Source organism: Vigna umbellata, chromosome 9 (genome assembly GCF_029865625.1).
Source record: "Vigna umbellata cultivar VRB3 chromosome 9, Vumbellata_1.0, whole genome shotgun sequence".
In the NCBI taxonomy this organism is placed as follows: Eukaryota; Viridiplantae; Streptophyta; class Magnoliopsida; order Fabales; family Fabaceae; genus Vigna; species Vigna umbellata.
The window spans coordinates 46,014,997-46,033,318 of record NC_142173.1 but is presented as its reverse complement, the minus strand read 5'-3'; the positions used below and the strand labels follow the sequence as shown (position 1 = coordinate 46,033,318).

Here is an 18,322-nt window from a genome sequence, read left to right as displayed (position 1 = left end):
AATGTGCTTTTCTTTCACCTGGATATTTCTTTTTATTCAGCAATGCCCTAGAGTGATATTAAAATCTCATCTTTTACCTTTTTTTGATGTTTATGCTGTTGTAGTTTCAGTTTTTAATAAGAACAGTCTCTCTCTTTTTGGTGTATAAATAATCTAAATCTGCATTTTATATCAACTGAATTTCTGGAGCTTGGTGTTTGGTTTGTTTTCTAACTTTTTGGAAATGTTTCTTTGATATAATCTTGATGACAAAGATCTCAGCACCACACATAACAGAAGAAAAGAAAAACATCTTACACTTGCCATTTTTCTATTTGAATGGAACTTCTGAAAAGAGGAATGATTTGGAAAAACTTATCCCTTCAACTATTTTAATGAAAGCATAGAGTATTGAATAAAAAAAATGCATAAAACAATTTCATCATGCATATTCTAGGTTCATATAATTTGAATTTGGGACAATCATAAAGCCACGTATTCTATTATGGGATTACATAATTTGGGACAATTTAATATGGATGGTTCAAATCCAGATTTACAATATAAAATTCCCTCGAACACATTCTTCAGTTGTGGTAAATGTGAGACTATCAAACAGGTCAACTTATGAAGTTTAATGTTGTTTCTATAATGAAAATATTCACCTTCATTTTCATCGCTATCATCATAAGCCACTCCAAATATTTGTTCCATTGAATTGCAGTATGACACACTTATAGACTTCAGATGTGGAAGTTTTTTGCGCTATACAAAATGTTAGCAAAATCTTCATTCTATGACATTCGTATACATCCAAGGTTTTGAGATTACAGAACATATCTTCCTCAGGCAATTCCTTGTAAATGGTAGTTAAACTTTCCAAATTATTACATCTCAAAGTATGAAGCTTTGGGAAATTGGTGCATATGGAACAAGATGAACAAAACAAGCTCGTGAGTTTTTGCCAATCATGAATGCAAATTTCCTCCAAAAGAAAATTATCATTTGATATAGCATCACATAAACATACCCAATAATCATTGCAGTACACTAATAATTTCATAATATAGAGGAAGAACATATAACACTTCTTTGCAATTTCTAAAAGATATAATTCGACCATTAAATGTGGAAAGACAAGATTCACTGTAAAGAGACATCTTACTCCCATGATCCATATGGATGAAATAAGTTTGAGGTCCATTAGTACTATTCAGGATTTCTTCAACATAATTGTCAAAATTATCGTGGTCGACAAATGTTCCTGCAAAACATTCCAGCATAGTCATTTCCTTCACATCTTCTACTCCTATGCCTCCTATACAGCCCGAAAGATCCAGGTATCGAATTTTTGTCAAACTAGGGAGAAAACTTCCTGATACTAATTTCAAATTCTTATTCATGGAGAGATCTAGCCATTTCAAGTTTACTAGATTTTCTAAACCTTCCGGTGGTGCTCTGATGGAACAATTTGAAATCTCTAATCTTAACAATGATTGTAGCTCTCCTAACGGAGGTATATCTTCCAATTTGTTACATTCATTGAGCATTAAAGAAGTGAGAGACCTCAAATTAGATAGCGAATGAGGCAAACATCTTAAGAAAAAATTTTCTGATAGATCAAGCGTGGTTAGAGCATTCATGTGAGTGAAAAAACACTCTGGAATATGTGTAATGTAATTTTCAAATAAAAGTAAGGTCAATAGGCGTGGACAATTTGGAGATGTGCCCTCTGGAATTGTTTTTATCTTGTTTCTAGCAAGAGAAACTACTTCCAAATCAATTGCCCATTTTTGTGTCTGGCATATTTCCATTACATTTTATCATCATCTTACTAACACTCTCCCTCAAAATATTCAAGGCCATTTTCCTCACTAAACCATGCATTGATAGTACCTCCACTGATGATGGAACTCGTGCTTCCTTGGCCTCCAATAAAGAATGGTTTATGAGCTCATCCACTATGACATTTGTCTCATCAAATATTTCCTCCACACTTTTATTTCCATCTAATAGTTCTGTATTAACAAGCTTCCCAATCAAACAGTTTCTAAACATAGAATTAGGTAACAATGCAACGTACAAGAAACATTTTTGCAAGTCTTTTCCACTTAAATTATCATAACTACGTCTTAACACAGTGAAAACTTTTTCTTCCATATCTACTCCCATCTCCAATTTATCAAATTTATTTAGCACATGTCTCCACCAATGGATATCAGTTTTCCCTTTCATGGTTCGAGCCATCATACTGATTCCAAGGGGTAAACCATAGCACTTCTTTACAACAGATCTTGCAATATTCCCCACTTGAGGGGAAAGTGTTAAAGGTGTCCCATAAGATTTGAGTTTCAGCAAAAATAACATCCAATCTTCTTCATAATCATCACAATAATCCTCGTCGTCATCATCATCATTATCAAAATCATTATGAGAATCATTATCAGGATCATCGCTATCATGATAATAATAAGTACGAAAATAATTATCACTATCATAATGATAATAGAAAGGGTTCACTTTTACTATATTAATTGATAGACAATTCATTTGTTGAAACACATTCTCAACCGACTTGTCATGATCAATTTAATACCATTTACTCTTAAAGGAATTCCCACATTTTCTAGATCAATATATTTCCAAACATCATCCAAAATAAGTGTTATGTTTTCTCTTTTTTCCAACTCTTTGGCCAAAATCATTGCTCTTTCCCTCTCATCGTCTGTGTGAAGCTCTCTACCTTTATTATTTTTGCAATGCGCTCTTGCAATTTGAAAATGGTAAAATAATGAGAAACAGTGACCCATAAGACATCTTTGAAAGTTTTGATCCTTTTTATCTCATTTTGCATGTAATTTGCTAGGAATGTTTTTCCCACTCCCCCCATTCCATGTATGCCAATGATGAAAACTCGATCATCTCTCATAAGCTTCCACAACTTCTCAACATTTTTCTCAAATTCCCTACCAAAATATTCATTAGACAACACCAGAGGCTTCCATTTCTTATGCTCTTGAATTTCTTCAGTCAAATATTGTATTTTCTTTTGTGATTGTTCAGCCAAATACATTTCTCCCTGTGGTACATGAAAGTTAAAGCACCCAAATTGATTCAGTGAGTCTTTCATATCAATAGCTCTTTGTTTCGTTTTTTGTATTTCTTCCAACCAATGATCAACCTTTCTCTTGCGCTTCTTGCCATGTGACTCCAGCAATTGTAATTGTCCCTGAATGTCCTCTTCTTCACATATTAGATCGGACCTCAACTCATCTAATTTGCTTTTCAAAGTAGTTAAAACACCATTACCACATTCCTCTACGTTACCTGTTTCATTGTTTTGGTGAATCTTAATTCATTTAAGAGTGTTGATATATTCAAACAAATGGAAAAATAATACATATTACAAAATCTCATTAAACAGTAGTCTGTTGACTTTTCCTTTTAGTTAGTATTAATTAAGAAATAATATATTAGAATAGAAATCTATTTAAATAAGAAGTTTTTAAAAGAAATTCTTCGATTTATAATATATTACGTGTCAAAATAGTTGTTGAAATATATATTACTTTATCAAAATAATATACATATTTTTTAAGCTAAAGTATTCGGTTAAAATTATTATATTAATTCTTTTAGTCAATAGATTTTTCTTTACTAATTAATTTTAGTCAAATTTTTTTTACCAATATTACCTCACGACATACTTAAAATAAACAAAAGTAGTCCATGAGATAGACTAATATTGATATATATATATATATATATATATATATATATATATATATATATATATATATATATATATATATATATATAAAAAAGCGAGAGTTTAGAAATGGTAAAAATAATTACAGGAACTAAAATAAAGTTTAAATTTTTAAGTGATTGAAAACTTAATTAGCCCTCATAGATAATTTAAAACAATTCCAATATATATATGGAATGTAATGAATATACTCTTTTATATCATGCTCGCAGTAAGAAATTAAAAAACTGTGAATTTAAAATGCATAGTAATGAAACGTAAAATCTTCATTGGGTGAAAACAAAATTGACAATTGAGAATTAAAATAAAAAATACATTTATATTGCATCACCTAAATAAAAGATAAAAACAGCTATGTGAAAATAAGAAAAAGAACAAAATGGAATGCTAACTAGAATGCGTACCTTCAAATAAAGCAGCTAATGATGTACTTGCAGCACCATCCATTTCTAAACCATTAATGCAAGAGATGTAGACAAAAGAAAAAATCTACCATTTTTTTTAAACTTCAACTAAATTCAAGAAAAAAATATAATAAATCTAGTATTGAGGTAAGTTTCACAAGATATCTCTCTCTAACACAACTAATATAATTAAGTGATGATTGAAAAATATAAAGCAAGCTATGTTGTATATGACCTTAAAAAATACAAACACAAGAGTGAAGAGAAGGAAATCAACATGATGGATCTGTAATAAAGATGCATACTTTTAATGATGATCCTATAACTCTTTCATCATCATTGAACCACAAACAATATAAGTTATTTTTCCAACCTTTCACCAACTTCAACTATATATAAAGTCGAGTGCATTTTTTTTTCTTAAAAGATCTTTTATAGTTTATCTTTTAGAAAAATCTAAATTATATTAAACTCTTCTATATAAGAAAAAAAAACTATTTTAATTTTTAATAATAAAATTTTAATATTGAACAGATAAAAGAATGGGATGAAATATTTAATATATGATAAAGGAAAATTAGTGTTATATAAGTGTAAAAGTATAATACAAATAATACAATTATTTTTAGTTAATCAGTTTACAAAAAATATGACGGAATAATGAGACACTAAAAATTTTATATAGGACCCAGCTTTAATATGTTGTAATGTTTAGATTTATTTTTTATTTACATTTTTCTCCTCTTTGAGATTTTTTACATTGCTGCAGGATTTAGACTTCATCTTAAAGTTTAGTCCTTCAATTAATTAAGTAAAAACATTAATAATCTTGGCAAAAATTATAAAAAACATTTTAAATAGGATATACACAATACAGAGTGGGATTGTGAGTGAGAAATAAAAAAATAGTTGTACCTTGTGATGATGGGACATGGATATGTTTCGGAGGTGTGCGACATATACTAATGCCTTTTCCTGTTACTCCATCAATATGTGCTTTAATTCTTGAAACTCCTCCTTTGAATTTTAATCCACAGTGCTTACACTTCAACCCACCATCTTCTTCTCTATCAACTTGACTCCAGTAGTACTCATTTTTCTTCCTACCCATTATTACTATATTTCCTGAATCCACAAAATGAAATCTAATTAATATTCATTTCATTCACAGTTGGAAAATGTGACTTCGTTTCTTAATCAAATTTCATGCTCACCACCTCAAAGGGTTAATGAAAGTGTCAAAGAAAATGCAGCTGCAGAGTCAGACATGAGTTCGGCTTTCGCCATAATAACATGATATTTCAATTCAGATTTTAAGCATGCTTTCAAAGTTCACCTTGATACAAGTGTTTTTCTCGGCTTTTATCGTAAAAAAAATGTCATATTGGATCAATTATTTTGCTTTTCTTTAATTAACAGTGATTCATTTTTACAACTCTATATGCATGTCTAAAAAGTAAAAAAAATCAATAAATGTAGTCCAATTTTTTATATTTTATACTATATAAACTATGAACTCAAAAAGACTATCACAAGTTAGTGATGTTATAGTACATAATAGTATTAACATGTGATTTTTGGTTTTGATAACTATAGTTCTTATTTTTGTTAGATTTTTTTTACTACTATTTAGAACCTGTATTTCAAAGAAAACACCAATAATTACTTTAGGTCTATGTGAAGTATAAAAATTATTTGAAAAATCAATTCCGATAAATTTTTAAATGACCATAACATTTGTTCCGGCTGTCTTTCTAGATTTTAAAAAAATGTCCTTTTTATTTTTTGTCAATTTTTTTTTGTTTTTTCCAAACTTTGCAAAAATATTTCACATACTTAGATTTGAATTTTGAACTTAAATTCTTTTGTGGGGCTTCTCATGATATTTTGGTGTTTTGAACAAATTTTCAAGTCATTTAGAGTTGTTTTGAATACACTCTTAGTTTTATCCTAAGCTTGGATGTACAATGTATAGTATGAACAATAAATAAGTTCAACAATACAAGAAGCAAGTTCAACAATATCGATACCAACAAGTTCAACCTTCTTGAAAATGAAAACGAAAACGAAAATTAATCTTCTTGAAGGTGGGTTCGTCGAATAAAGTATTGTTGGTAGTGAGTGAGAAAGGAGAATGCACCTATGCTCCAAAGAGTACTTATACACAAAATCAATCGATTAAAATGAACGAAAATCATACCTAAAGTAGTTAATCAACATGCATTAATATAAAATGAAAGAAAGATGACTGATCATCGAAATCTTCATCCGAAAAAGAGAAAGATTTGAGCAATGAAGACGGTCTCGCGCAAATATAAAGTTAATTAATTTTCAATCTCTCACCGAAATTTTGAATGAATTCACTAATATAAAAAGTTTGAAAAGTGATATTACGATGTTTTATAGCCTTTTGACGTATGAAACTAGAACATTTGATGTCATACATGAATATATTTTCACTTTTACGCTAAAGATTTTCGTTAAATTTATCTAATATGATAAATTTCTTAGGTCTAATAACCACGTTGTAAAAAATCTAAATTCCAATATCTTAATTAAACTTTTATTTACAAAAATGACATCAATCATTTATTAAGTTAATATTTTGGTTTTTTAACTTTGTAAGACGTTGAAGCCTTAGTACTAGTCTCAAAACATTAAAACAACTTTTGGCTTTCTACTGTAAGGTAGAAGAGATATCTCTTTCTAAGGAGTTAAATTAGTTTAAATTTCATTCAAGCTGGTTAGAAGGGTTTAAGTAATCATTTAAGCACCCGTTAACTTTGATTTACAACTAAGTGAGAATCCAATTATCATGAAATGCTAAATTAGATAAATAAGGAAAAACAAAACTAGTTCAATAAAGGACCGTGAAGCAATAATTTTCATTGAAAAATCAGATAGAGAAAAAGGAATTACCGAATAAAGCCCTTCTTCCAGCTGGCTGATTACTGATTCTGTTTCAAAATTTAGGAGTGATTTGAAAAACAGAGAGCAAAAATGAAAGATGCATCTGTCTGACGTTGGGTATATAGAATTGAGTCTGTGGTATTATTCTATAGGCTGTTCAAGGGTTGGACGCGGTTCGGGAAGAGACAGTTTGGTCGAAATTTCCTTATACGCGCTTGTACGCGTGATGACAAAACAATAATTCGTTGACCCAGTAGCATGGCTCATAAGTCTTCTTTTATAGAAGTACTTACTCTTCCTATATTTATGATATTATTATTATTTGCAGTGTCTTAAAAAAGACTTAATAAATAATTTATCTAAATTTAAGATCTATATGATATATTAATTTTTAGAAGTGTTGTGTTATTCTATAGAAGAATTATATAAAATATTTATTATTTGCTTTTTCACTAGAATAAATATAATTGGATCATGACCATTCACTAAAGTCATCGTGAAATTTTTAGGCAAAATCTTTATAAACTATAATTGCACAATAAGTGTGAAAATTTTCTCAAAGAATCTTATATGTAAACGTAGTTTATCTTACTCTCTAGTTATCCTTGACACAAAGCCTTCAAATACTTTCTAGACTTTCATAAAATATCCATAGATTAAGAGATAAATTAAATTACTGAACAAAGTTATATAAAACAAGTTGAAGAAAACACTTGGCCAAGTCAAAGGCCCCTAGATTAATGAGATTCCAATTACAATCTCCAATCATCGATTAAAGAAACTCCTTTCTAACTAACATAGGGAGCAAACTTCATGATCCCTATTTAGTTCGGAGGATCCTTATGCAAAAGACAAAACTTTGATGAAGTTCACAATGATGATAACTAACAAATTGGTCTCAACTACGACGACCACAAATACTTAATCCATGAGAACATTGATAGACCAATAAATGATCAACCTTATATACAAGGTACGTGAAGAAACTCATGTGAAAAAGGATAAAGTACAAGTGATATATGTCATGGTTAAGAATGTCAAATGTTTTTGAAGATTTCTATTGGAAAAGTTGTAAAAATTGTCTAAGCAAAACTCTAGTTAGGAAACTTTTGTGACTCACCTCTCTTTCTTGAGAGAATACTTAGTCTACTTTCCACAATATTTCTTTCTAGAAAACTTTTATGCACCACGCAACTAGCAATTTTGGTGGTCCCAATAACAACTTATGTCATCCATCGTCAAAAGCCCAAAGATTGTTACATTATTGCATCCTCACACCTCCTCACCGAAAAGGGAATCATCCACTACTAAAGCTCGATGAGATGTCATAGAGAAGGCAACGCTCTAACGAGGAGCACAACGAGGAGGATTGTTAACTTGATCTGCAAATACGAGAAGAAATAATGAAACAAGTTGTATGGTGATAAAACAAGCAAGTAAAGGAGTAAGCTTTTCACAAAGGCGACTTGGCGAAATCTCAAAGAAACAAGAAGAGACAAACTTGAAGGAAAGTTGTCACCTAACTTGATGACCATTACTTCACAAATGATGCACTTTAGAAAGGATCATACAAGCTTGAAGATCTCGGTGACAAACAAATATCGAGGACATGGAATGCCACTTTAAAGATGCACTACTGATGTTACATTTGAGTATATATGTACTCTTCCTTAGCTCATATTTTATCCCTAAGTTAGGTTTTGTTAGACAAGGTTCTAACTAGTTACATCAAACATTAACATTAATAAAATTCCTCTTTTTTACATATGATAACATTATGTGTTTTACAATCACTACTCGAGGAAATCCAAGTAGAAATGAGCATTCGAATATGTGACTACTCAATAAATTTGAGCATGAACATCTGGATACGTGATTACTCGGTAAATTCAAACATGAGGGTCTAAATATGTGACTACTCAATAAATTCGAGCATAAAAGTCTGAATATGTGATGACTCGCTAAATTCGAGCATGAGCATCCAAATATGTGACTACTTAGTAAATAAAAACATGAGCGTCTAGATATATGACTAGTTGGTATAACTGAGCATCCAAATATGTGACTAATTAGTAAATTCGAACATGAATGTCTAAAAATGTTATTAACACAAGAATAATTTAAGCGTCCAAAAACATGACTACCTTGGTAAATCTGAAAATTCAAAATAAAATATAAGGTATGTCAAACCGTGTCCAGAAAATATTATAATTGTGGATAACTCAGCATGAGCTAAAAATAACATATAAACTTGTTCGTTTAATAATTTGATTCATATGTAATAGTTATTAACTTTTGAGTTTAGGGAACTTATGAACCTACCCGACCTATATTTAGAATATTAATATTATTTGCTAGACCCTAAAAGGGTCCAACAAGCAAAAGACTCAAGAGTGAGATCCATATATTAACCTCTTTAAAATAAGAGAAAGATAATATTCATAAGATATATAATATTATATATCTCATAAAAACATGACCCATTAATAATATTTATTTGTTATTCATATGCCTAAAAGGGCTATGAATATAGGCTATCATATAAGATCCGCAAAAAATAAAATATTTTTCTATTATATATTATATTGTCTGGTCTTAAATAACTAATTATGGTGTGTAATAGTGTGTAGGAAGTATTAAGAAAGTGAATAAAAATTAATTTATGTTAGTTTTTATATTAATTTTCGAAAATGTTTGAAAGAATGGTTAAGTATCTTTGTTTGCAATACGCTGTCAATGTATGGAACCTTGGTCTAGTGGTCAGTGTGTATTTGCTTTCCTAGCTTTTATTTTTATCAACTTATATGTGGAGATAGAAATTGATGGTTGAAAGGCCTTTTGGTTATTTTGTATTTAATGTCTTCCATAGTTTTGGTTCCTTTGTCTTTGCATGGTTCAGAGAAAGAAAGCTTTGTTTTTCTTGTCACAGGAATTTGGTAGAGGGTATGTGTGTATTATTTTCCTTTGTTTTTTTTGGTCTTATTACTTCTTATTCTCTCTTTGCATGGTGCATTTTTTGGTTGGTAGTGAATAAAGGGTCATTGGCCAAGACTTTTGGGTCTCTTTTGAGAGGGGCTTTTTTGTCTCGTTGTAAACTTCAGATAGCCACTATAGGGGCATCTTTTTTACTCTTTAAAACACTTTGCACCATGTAATTTTGGTTACTCTCAGAAAGGACCATTAACTTTGATCATAAGTGAGTTCTAAGTGAGAAGCTGAGGGTTTAGAGAGGCACTTGTTGAAGGAACGTGAAAACTAAGGGAGGGGTGTGGACTTTGTTGTTGTTAGTGAAGAGAAAGCTTTTCAAAACTTTTTGCAACTAAAGAAGCCTTGGGAAATTTTTCTGGAAACTTGAGGTAAGGGGATTAGCCTTGTACAAAATGTAAAGATGCAAGATGTTGTCAACTCTGACTTTTGCTTACTATTTTGCTCATAACTCCTTTTACAAAATTTCAAATGATATGATTCCTTTTTTATTGGAAACTAGACTCAAAGAGCTTCAATTTTACTACTTATACACATTCTTTTGACCTCAAGAAGGGTCTCAATTATATATATATCATGAGTATTTCAAAGCTTGTGGTAGATGTGAAAGTGTACATGTTTTGGTTTCCTTGTGGTGTTTCATGTTTGAATGTACATATTGTGTTTCTTTTTTATATTTGAAACTCTTCATGTTATGTTTTTATGGCTTACATGTGGGGTACATTCATACACTCTAAATCTAGAGTGTTTGATGTGTGTTAGGGTGAGTTTTCTCTTCCTTTAGTGGAAGAGATGAGTGAGTAAATGAGAGTGTGAGAAGGGTGGTGATGGTTGTGAGCTTATGAGTTTTGGGGTATATGTTTGATCTCTGTTTTACAGAGAATATAGTGGTGGTTGTGCATAGAGTTATTAAAGAAGACTGGGTGGAAACCTCATGAAGTTGAGACCAAATAGCCATGAAAGAAGGAGAAAAAGAACCCAAGAGGAAGAAGTGAGTGTTCCCACGCGTTCTAGCAACCTTTTTGACCCTTCTCTGAGTGGTAGAACGTCTCTAGACTATCAAGGAACACTTCCCCTTCGTGTTTGCGAACTTAAAAAGTCAGATCTGTCAAAACAACGAAGTTGGCGCTCAGCATTAGAATTCTAGCGCTCAACGCCCTATTCTTTAGAAACCAGGCACCTGACGCCCTAAAAAGGGGGCCAGAGCCTGACAAGTAACGCTTAGTGTTGGAAAAGTGACACTCAGCGCCCTGCTCTCTTGAATTGGACGATCAACAGCCAGAAGGGGCACCAAGGCGCTCCCTACACCTTTTTTTATTTTCCCTGATTTAATTGAGACCCTTCCTGAGGTCAAAAGAATGTCAATGAGTAGTAAAATTGAAGCTCTTTGAGTCTAGTTTCCAATAAAGAAGGAATCATATCATTTGAAATTTTGTACAAGGAATTATGAGCAAAATAGTAAGCAAAGGTCAGAGTTGATAGCATCTTGCATCTTTACGTTTTTCCCCAATTTTTTTGAGACCCTTCCCGAGGTAAAAAAACTTACATATAAGTAGTCAAATAAAATTTCTTTGAGTCCAGTTTCCAATAGAAAAGGAATCATCTCATTTGGAATTTTGTACAAGGAGTTATGAGCACAATAGTAAGCAAAGGTTACAGTTGACAACATTCTATTTTACAAGAGTACTTTGGCTTTAACGCAAAAGATGATAGTTTCTCTTCCTTTTAGTGGAAGAGAAGGATGAATGAGTAGGAAATCAAAAGAAAAGAGAAAAGAAAAGAAAAAAAGAAGAGAAAGGAGCTGGTAGAGGATTAGTTGCATGTATGTGCATGAATTGGTATAAAAGTGAGAATATGTATGAATTTGTGATTGAGCATGGTTATTTTTGTTTGGCCTACGCTTTTGATTGGTGTATACATATTATTGAGAATATGTATGAGTTTGTGTTGTGAAGGTAAACTATGGTATTTACTCGTAATTTCGCCAGACGTGTGAGCATATCGATACGATGATAAGATTCAGTCTCGTGTGAGACATAGATTCGGGTGTCCCCTTTCCTTTTGCACGAGGAAATAAAAGGGTGGATGTCTCGTCCAATGACTTCGACTCGTGTTGAGTATAGTGCACCGGTACGCGTAGTATCGTATTTTTACTCGTTAGTTCTTGAGGAGTTGGGGAGATATGTATGAAGTTACGATGGAAAACGACTCGAATCGCCTGTTATTGAGAACATGTTATGACGACAAAAATACAAGGAAATGACATTGGTTTATGAAAGGCCTGATTGTGATGTTATGTTTTTGCGTGGATATATGATGTTATGGTTTGTTATAGTCTGTGTATAATATGTTTTACTATGTTATATATATGATTGTTTCTGGTTGTTCATCCTTGAATGTTGTAGTTGTGGCTCCACATGCAATGATTGTACTTGTATAAGAGTAGATGATATTGTAGATGATGATGGATTGGAATAGCTCGACGAGAGAGATCGGAAATAAAACTTGTTGAGTTTTTTTTGTTATTATTTTCATATTTCACATGTGTTTGATCTTAGTTTTTTTTAAAAAAATTAAGTAAGATTTGGTTTGTTGTAATATATGGATATAAGATATGTTTATGAATTGTTTCCGCATTTTTAATCTTCAAATAAAATAAAAAAAATTGATGAGAACTTGTTATACATTTTAAATATTAATCTTTTATAAGTAGCGTCCTATTAAGGGCATTACATATCACATGAAGCAAATTTTATCACATAATTACTTTTACTCATAAATACTCACTCCCAAAATATTTTAATGTCTTGAGTGTTGGAAACTATTTTTAGGTGGACTTCTCTCTCGTGGTGTTTCGATGTTCAATCACACATCAACAATTAAGTTAACCCATCTCGAAGATTACTTAATCAAATCCATTAAGAACTCCTAAGGAACGTATTTCTCAACTTATTTTTATTAGTTTGTTGTTCTATCATCAAATCCTAGATAGTAGATAGGTGAAGTGTAATAGGTACATCCATAAAAATTTCAAATATGACATTGAGGTTGGGTTTGTTTGGAGTGATATATTAAAGCAAAGGAAAGAAAAAGGAGGAACGAGACTTGTTTAGATAAACTCATTTGGAGGGATTAGCACAAATATATTTTAGGTGGTGAGCTTTCTGGAATCCTTCCACGAGTGAAGAGATTAGAAGATAAAACTAAATCATCTAATACTTAATTCCAATAATAACTTTTTGCTTTTTCACTGTCCAAGTCATATTTTCAGCTCCATGTTTAATATATTTTTGTCAATTTTAATTTCTTTTCATGATAACTCACATTTCATAATAATAATAATAATAATAGTAATTATATTTTTATTTAAACTAATCACTCATCCACAGTTTGTTTGAACTTAATTTCTACCAATTCTTATTTTATTTTAATATAATTTTATCATTTGGAATTTTTTATTTTAAATAATAGTTTATTTTATTTTAAATAATAATTCACATTTCATTTTAACATAATTCACACTTATTAAACTTTTATGGATAAAATGTAATCCTCTATTTTTAACATTTAAAATAGTTTTTATTCTATCAAACTCATCACATTATTTACAAACTTTCATAAATTTTTGTCTTAAATCCCTTCATTGCTTACCATATTTTCCATAATACAAATAATTCTACTTCCATCACTTTTTCTCTCAAATCCACTCAAATTAAAAACAAACACATCCAAACTATGCTATACATACTATTTTCAAAAATAAATTATTACGCAAGCTCAGTGAGTTGCGGATATTTGGCATTTCAACCTGTAGAATTGTAAAATAAAGGGTGACAGACAACTTTGTGAAAACTACAATGAAAGACAATGTTTATTTGATCCATCTCCCCAGTTTAGAAATCCAAGTCTCAACAGAGATAAAAAAAATTAAAAAAAAATACATAAAAATAAAAAAAAAACTTCCAAATCCAATGTTTTAAAGTTTTAAATAGAATGTGGTATGTAATCTTTTCTATGAACGTGATTTTTCCCTGGTGTTTGGTTGTAAATCTTGTATGTGACCGTTCACTTCTTGAACGTTGATGTTCAATTCAACCGAAAAGTATAAAGTAAAAAAAGAGCTGCGTACATTGTGATTTTGTGTTAGATTGGGAAGTGTTAGAACTCATACATAGTATTTTACATAAATAAATACATTGCTTTACGCAACAAATAACCTAATTTACAAAGAATGGAAAGGGCCTTAGAAGGCAACATGATATTAGGAAAATGAGAACAAAAATAGTAAAAACAAGATTTACACCATTGGACATGTCCCACCAGCAAACTGTGTTGTGTCGTGTGCATGAATCAAAATTTGTGCAATCCCTTAAGAGTGAATGAGTCATGAGACTCAAACATTCCAAGACCCAGTTTTGTTTTGGGAAATCATGGTTGCTGAGTGCTGATCTCTACTCCTCCAGCTACTCTGAGATTCATTGAAGAAACTTGAACTATCTTGGCTCCCAAAAGCCATCCTTCTAAACATTCTGATCTGTGCAGATTGCTGTGCAGAATCAAACACCGAACTCTGCCCCGGTTTCATTCCATTATTCAGATCCGTAAACTCGTCTAAGGAATCTAAAGCTCTCACCACCTGCCAACCACCAATGCACACTCAGCATCTTCAAAATCACAACAAATATACATCTTCATGCTCACCTGCATTGCATGCTCTATACACACGATAAACTTACCTGACTCATCCGTGGCCTCTTCACCGACGAGTGGCGTACGCAGGCTGCAGCAGCCTCGATCATCCTGAACATTTCATTTCTGTCGTAGTTCTTTCCCAGTCTTGGATCCACCAAGATTTCAAAGTCCTCCTTCTCAAGTGCTTCACTCAACAAAGGCCGAGCCTAGAAACAAGTTTCTTAATTATTAAAATGAACAGTTTATAGGTAATCCATTCCCTTGTCCTGTTTTCTTTTATAATCTTTACAAAATGCATGTGATTTAAAATAAGGTAAGCACAAGTTCCTCTAATAATTCATCACTGCACAAAGAAAACAAGGAAAAATTGAGCTCGCTTGGTTTGCTCTGTTCACATTTTCAGGTTTATGTTTTCATTGATAATTGTAAAATTTTTACTATGGATTCGTTTTACTTCTGGTTTTCAGAAATTTCAAACGATGTAACCAGAAATTTTAAAAAAGCTATGCATAATAATGATCAAAAGAATAATGTGACTCACCCATTCAACCAGACTCTCATCACCGATTGGTTGAGATGCATCTACAGGCTTCCTACCCGTAATTAACTCCAAAAGCACAACACCGTAGGAATATACATCAGACTTTTCCGTTAGTTTCCCACTTGTTGCATATTCTGGTGCCATGTACCTGTCAATTCAGACCATTATTCCTCTCAGGTATGTAAACTCACAATAGGAACACTATACTTCACCAATATCCAAAACACTCTAAAAGATTTATATGCCATAAACAGCCTTAAAACAAAGGTATAATAGATCAAAGATCAATAAATAATATCCACACAAAATACAGTCCGAGAGAGAAAAAAAATACTATGAAAACGTTTCCATTGGAATTTAAATTTCGTCAGATAAGAAATGCAGATAGTCAAACTACATAGTAAAATTTAATGGCTAATAATAAGAAAGGATTCCAATAATAAACGCTAAATTATGTGACTTGAGCAACAATATAACCTACCCAAAGGTTCCCATTACTCGTGTTGTCACATGTGTATTTGAATCTAATGCCAGTTTTGCAAGCCCAAAGTCCGAAACCTGATGATCAAAATGTCACAATAAAGAAAATAGTCTGAGATGCTGATGCAGCACAAGCTGACATTTAAGTGTGAATCAATTTAATTAAATGAGTTCACAATAAAACGAATTTTTCTTTTTTACTGAATAACGTGCCTTTATTCCTTGAACTAAAATAAAAGATCTATTGCAACATGAATACATTAAGTTCAGATAATGAAAAATTAAAAAATTTCAGACAGTTTTAAAAATAATTAAATTCAGTTAGATGGACTCGAATCCTTCCATTTTGAAACACATTGTTCAGCACCTACAAAGATATGATTAATTATCTTTTGTTAGTCTCCGTTCATTAAATGGAGAAGCCGAAACATAACTTTTACCGATGAACAAAAATAGTATAGACAGCAAAGCATATTAATGCAACGTTATCCTTTAAAATAATAAAATAACACAAGAACCAGAATAACATTTTTACTATGCTTTAGTGATTGGGTAAACAGTGTGGTAAGATTTAAATGTTAGATAGACACATTTTTCACTTCTACGCGGCTTCAAAGGTATGTGCGATGCAAAGTAACACAAGACTTAAATACATATAAATGTTTAAAATCTTTTAAAAAAATCACTTATGTATACTTGAAGTTTTCATTAATTTTTTGTTTCTCAACCATTTTTTACTTGTTTAATTTGAAAACCTATTGCACAAAAAATAAACTTCAAGGAAAAAATTGATTTTTTGCATAATTTTTTTTTTGTTTTTTTTAAACATTTAGTTTTGTGATTCTGAGTTTGAGTTTAGAGTTTAGGGATTTAATTTATGAAATTACAAAAGGTGGTGTATTTTGGTGAAATATAATTGTTGTAGTATGACACATGATGATACTAGAGATGTAAGAGTTAATTGATAGTAATGGTAGAGTAAAGTGTAATAGAATAAGTTTGTGATGCTTCATTTAGATGTAAGAATTATTTTATGGCTTTAGGCTTCGTTTAAGAAATATTACTGATTAATTCAGCATGTTTATTTCTCTCCTAGCATAAAATGATTAAATGGAAATAAAATTATTAATATTACACATTTATATTTCTATTAAAGATTTTATTAACAAAAAAATACTTGTATTCGTGATAAAAGAATTTTCATAAACTCATTTGTATGAAATTATTATTGATGAAACTATCAAACCAACACTTAAAACTTTTAGTAAAATTGGATATTCACTCATTTACTAGAAATAATCTTAAAGTAACTCAATTTGTCCATAAGAGAAAGGTTATACTAGAATAAAATGATATATAATATAATAAGCAAGAGAAAAAAAATTCGTACTACCTTCTCACGATCTCCAAATATAGAAGGATAATGCAACCACGTCTCAAAACAACTAATTAAAACATGATAAAAGTGTTCGTTCTACCTAAGTTTTTATATTAACTTTCATATTGATTTGAATTCAATTTCTCAATAATTTTAATCAACCTTCAATTATATAATTTGATTCTTCTGTTTCTAAGAATCTTCTAATATGAAATATCTAATATTTACCACCTCAAGGCAATATTACATTTAACATTCAAAAGAAGAGAATTATTATGTCAAATAAATTTAATATATTTTTCAAGAATAATGGTTTTCAGAGTTTTCACCTATTCTTAAATAAGAGAAGAGGGACAATAATTCTCCTAATTATTAAATTATAAATGGGAAGAGCACAATAAAAGTACAACTCACTGTTCCTACCTTAATTCAATCATTAAATTAAATTATATACACATCAATGAAGTAATAATTATTGATTTGATCATTAAATTATATACATATTAATAAGATAATAATTATTCATTTAATCTATAATTAATGAGGTAATAATTATTTATTAAATCTTTAAATTATATATATATATATATATGTATTAATGGGTAATAATTATTAATGCAAGGTAATAATTATTCACTTAATATTTAAACTATATACAGTTATATAATTAATAATACAACTCTTATCTTGTCTTTGCATTCCAAAGTATATACAGTTATATAATCAATAATACAGATATATGATTTGTTATGGCCTTATTGATTGCAATTACCAAAGGATAAGATTGACGCCATTAATGCAGGTACTCGGACGGTAATGTACCTATAAGAGTTCTTGATACAGTTTCAATAACTAAATTTTTATTTTATTTTTTCTTTGCATTATCATTCTTTTGTGGACGATGATGTTGTCCTTAAGCCATGTGTAAGGACAAGATGTTGCATGGAAGGAAGTGTAATGCCTAGAAAAGTCGACGCTCTGATCTACGTGAGAAGAGAAGGAGACTAATCATTCAGTCACAATCAGAAGCACCACGTGGAATCTGAGACAGGACGGTTCAATGCCACGTGAAAAGACAGAAGCTCTGTCTTTAATCGTGTACACGGTTCTTGATATTGTTTTCCTTGCCTTTTTTAGGCTGTGTTCTTTTTAAGGGATTTAAGGGAGATGATTTGGGGGAGATG

At 30.7% G+C, this 18,322-nt stretch overlaps 1 protein-coding gene and 1 pseudogene across 1 annotated transcript; both read right to left on the bottom strand.

Annotated features, from left to right (window-relative positions):
- Window positions 1-1,016: 1,016 nt before the first annotated feature.
- On the bottom strand, window positions 1,017-7,299 carry LOC124819971 (putative disease resistance protein At1g61300; annotated as a pseudogene).
- Window positions 7,300-14,157: 6,858 nt separating this feature from the next.
- On the bottom strand, window positions 14,158-15,917 carry LOC148193678 (proline-rich receptor-like protein kinase PERK8). Its single transcript, XM_088099591.1, has 4 exons — window positions 15,762-15,917; window positions 15,281-15,428; window positions 14,784-14,945; window positions 14,158-14,683 (listed from the first exon to the last, which is right to left on the bottom strand). Exons 1-4 carry the CDS (start codon window positions 15,773-15,775, stop codon window positions 14,441-14,443), a joined length of 567 nt encoding a protein of 188 aa, XP_087955717.1. The 5' UTR covers window positions 15,776-15,917; the 3' UTR covers window positions 14,158-14,440.
- Between the last annotated feature and the right edge of the window lie 2,405 nt (window positions 15,918-18,322).